Raw genomic sequence first — 2,500 nt, 5'->3', positions numbered from 1 at the left:
AAATCACTGAAACCTACGGACTCAGGCGGTTTATTGCTTTTCTAAAACGGTTACCACATGTACCTGCCAAGATTGCACAAAATAAGGGAACAGTAACGGAAAATTTAGCAATTTATTCATAGATCATCATTCTTCCACCACAAAATGTATTCTGTCTGTCAGAATGGTTGCCAAGCAATGTTGAGATGCAGCAACTCTAACTTTTGTTTGTGGTTTGCACATTAATACAGACCGAAATGTGTGGGGTGGTGCTGGTTTTTACAACGGCATCAAATACGATTTAGTCAATCATAATTAAGGGCCAGATCTATTAATTTTAGAATCAAGCCTGTCAGCAGGGAAAGAGGTGTTAGTTCCCTCCCATAAGAGTGCAACAGTGGTACAGATGAGATGGAGAGACTGTCTCCCTTTCGAGCTCCTCCACCTGCATTGCATATTGCGCATAATCTTTTATTTTTACTATTAGAGTCACCACCTACCAAATCAGAATTACTTGTTTAGTGGAGTGTCTGCAAAGCATGTGGTCATTAAAAGACAATTCTGATTGTGATTGCCATTCTAATTTGGATTCGCATTTGGATTCTGATTCCGATTGCGAATTCTCATGGAGAGCACAGCATCACTTCTGGCCCAGATGCGGGCCAGAAGCCAGACGGGAGGCGGCCGGTCCGCTCTCCACCCCAGGCTTTCTACTGCTATCTTGGGTGGAATAAAAAGCAGGCGCGCGAGGGCTGTTATTTTTACGCGCCACCCTCTGCAGTACACATCAGCGCAAGAGAAGCCAATTTAGCCCCGCGCCAGCGAGCGCAGCTTTGATTAATCACCCGCCGACTGCACCCAGAAGGAGCCCAGGCGCCCAGTCCTGGCCAGCAGAGGGAAGGGAATCAGACATATAGGACACCAGGTTGCACAGGGCTACATCCACCCCCCCACCCCCCCCCACCCCCCTCCCCCCCTCTTTTTTTTTTCTTAGATTCAGGCCCTGCATAATTAAACATCTGTGGAAACACTGAGCGGAATCGAAATGTCCACACTCTCTCACACACACACACACACACACACACACACACACACACACACACACACTCTCCCCTTCTGCTGTTCAATAGCCATCACCGTCCGCAAAGAGAATATGCTACAGAGTTCTTTTCAATTCGCCTGGGCAGTGAGAGCGATCCTGCCTCGCCTTCCCTCGCTCACCTCCCCTCCCCTCCCCTCCCGTCCCCTCCCGTCCCCTCCCTTACCTCCTCAGAGAGAAATATACTGCGACTCGTTCAGATTTTGAACACGACAGTATTTCCGCCGCGAACAAATTGCCCACGAGGGCAGCGAAAGTGTCCCTGATTTATTCACTCAGTCGCCACACAAAAAGTCGGGCCTCATCCTAACATACATTTACATTTCGTCAGCTGGGATCTGCTTTCATCCAAGGCAGTATATCGTGCAGAGCGGTGGGAGGAAGCACTTACGATCCCAGATGATCTGAGCGTGCATATCCCAAACGCAACAGATAGAGATGCTCTAAGCCTAAGGACATCACTTGAGCAGGGAGACGAAGTTTAGTCCCCTTCAAAAATGAAACTTCACTGTAGACATGTGAGGATATTATATTTTTTTTGTATTTTATTGCGGGAAATGGACGTGGTGTATTTGTGTTTTAAGATTCAACGCCAGCCTCAAAAACGATATTGATCCACATATTTGTGGATCAGTGGATTTATACACAATCGTTAAAGTGTGTGGCTGAGCCCGGGAGTACAGTACAGTAGTTGGCACCAGTAATTTCAGCTTTGCAGCAGCACTGAGCTCTTCATCAGGTTTCTGACCGATACATCGCTGGGTCCATCTCTCCTCTCCTTTTCAGGCATCATGTCGGTGGACAGTCGCCGGACGCCCTTCACGGCCAGCGGGGAGAACGAGATCCTGGACCTGGAGGGTGACCTCTACCTGGGCGGTCTCCCAGACAACCGTGCGGACCTGGTGCTGCCCACGGAGCTGTGGACGGCCATGCTCAACTACGGCTACGTGGGCTGCGTGCGCGACCTGTTCATCGACGGCCGCAGCAACGACATCAAGCAGATCGCGCTGGCGCAGAACGCCACGCAGAACGGCATCAAGGTGTCGTGCAGCAAGCCCACGGGCAAGCACTGCGACTCCAACCCCTGCAAGAACAACGGCGCCTGCAAGGAGGGCTGGAACCGCTTCATCTGCGACTGCACCGGCACCGGCTACTGGGCCAGAACCTGCGAAAGAGGTCAGTCAACACACACACACACACACACACACACACACACACACACACACGCGCACGCACGTAGGCACGCACGCACGCACGCACGCACAAACACACACACTCAAAGTAAAATGAAAAGAAATGTATTTAGTTAAGATGATACATTGATAATACAGTAGCATACACTGAAGCAGAGGTGCTGACCATGAGATAAGATATTGCGATGATTTGTTTAGATTGCAAATCCACATTCATCGTCCAGTCGGG

General features: G+C 50.0%; 1 protein-coding gene across 1 annotated transcript in view; it reads left to right on the top strand.

Annotated features, from left to right (window-relative positions):
- Window positions 1–2,500, top strand: part of LOC134097646 (neurexin-3b) — a 257,163-nt gene that overhangs the window by 75,850 nt on the left and 178,813 nt on the right. Inside the window, exon 8 of the mRNA XM_062550574.1 lies at window positions 1,865–2,254. Coding sequence (XP_062406558.1) covers window positions 1,865–2,254 — 390 coding nt within the window. The remainder of the gene's footprint in view (window positions 1–1,864; window positions 2,255–2,500) is intronic.

Source organism: Sardina pilchardus, chromosome 12 (genome assembly GCF_963854185.1).
Source record: "Sardina pilchardus chromosome 12, fSarPil1.1, whole genome shotgun sequence".
Classification (NCBI taxonomy): Eukaryota; Metazoa; Chordata; class Actinopteri; order Clupeiformes; family Clupeidae; genus Sardina; species Sardina pilchardus.
The sequence above is the reverse complement of the archived record's forward strand: the minus strand, read 5'-3'. Positions and strand labels throughout refer to the sequence as shown.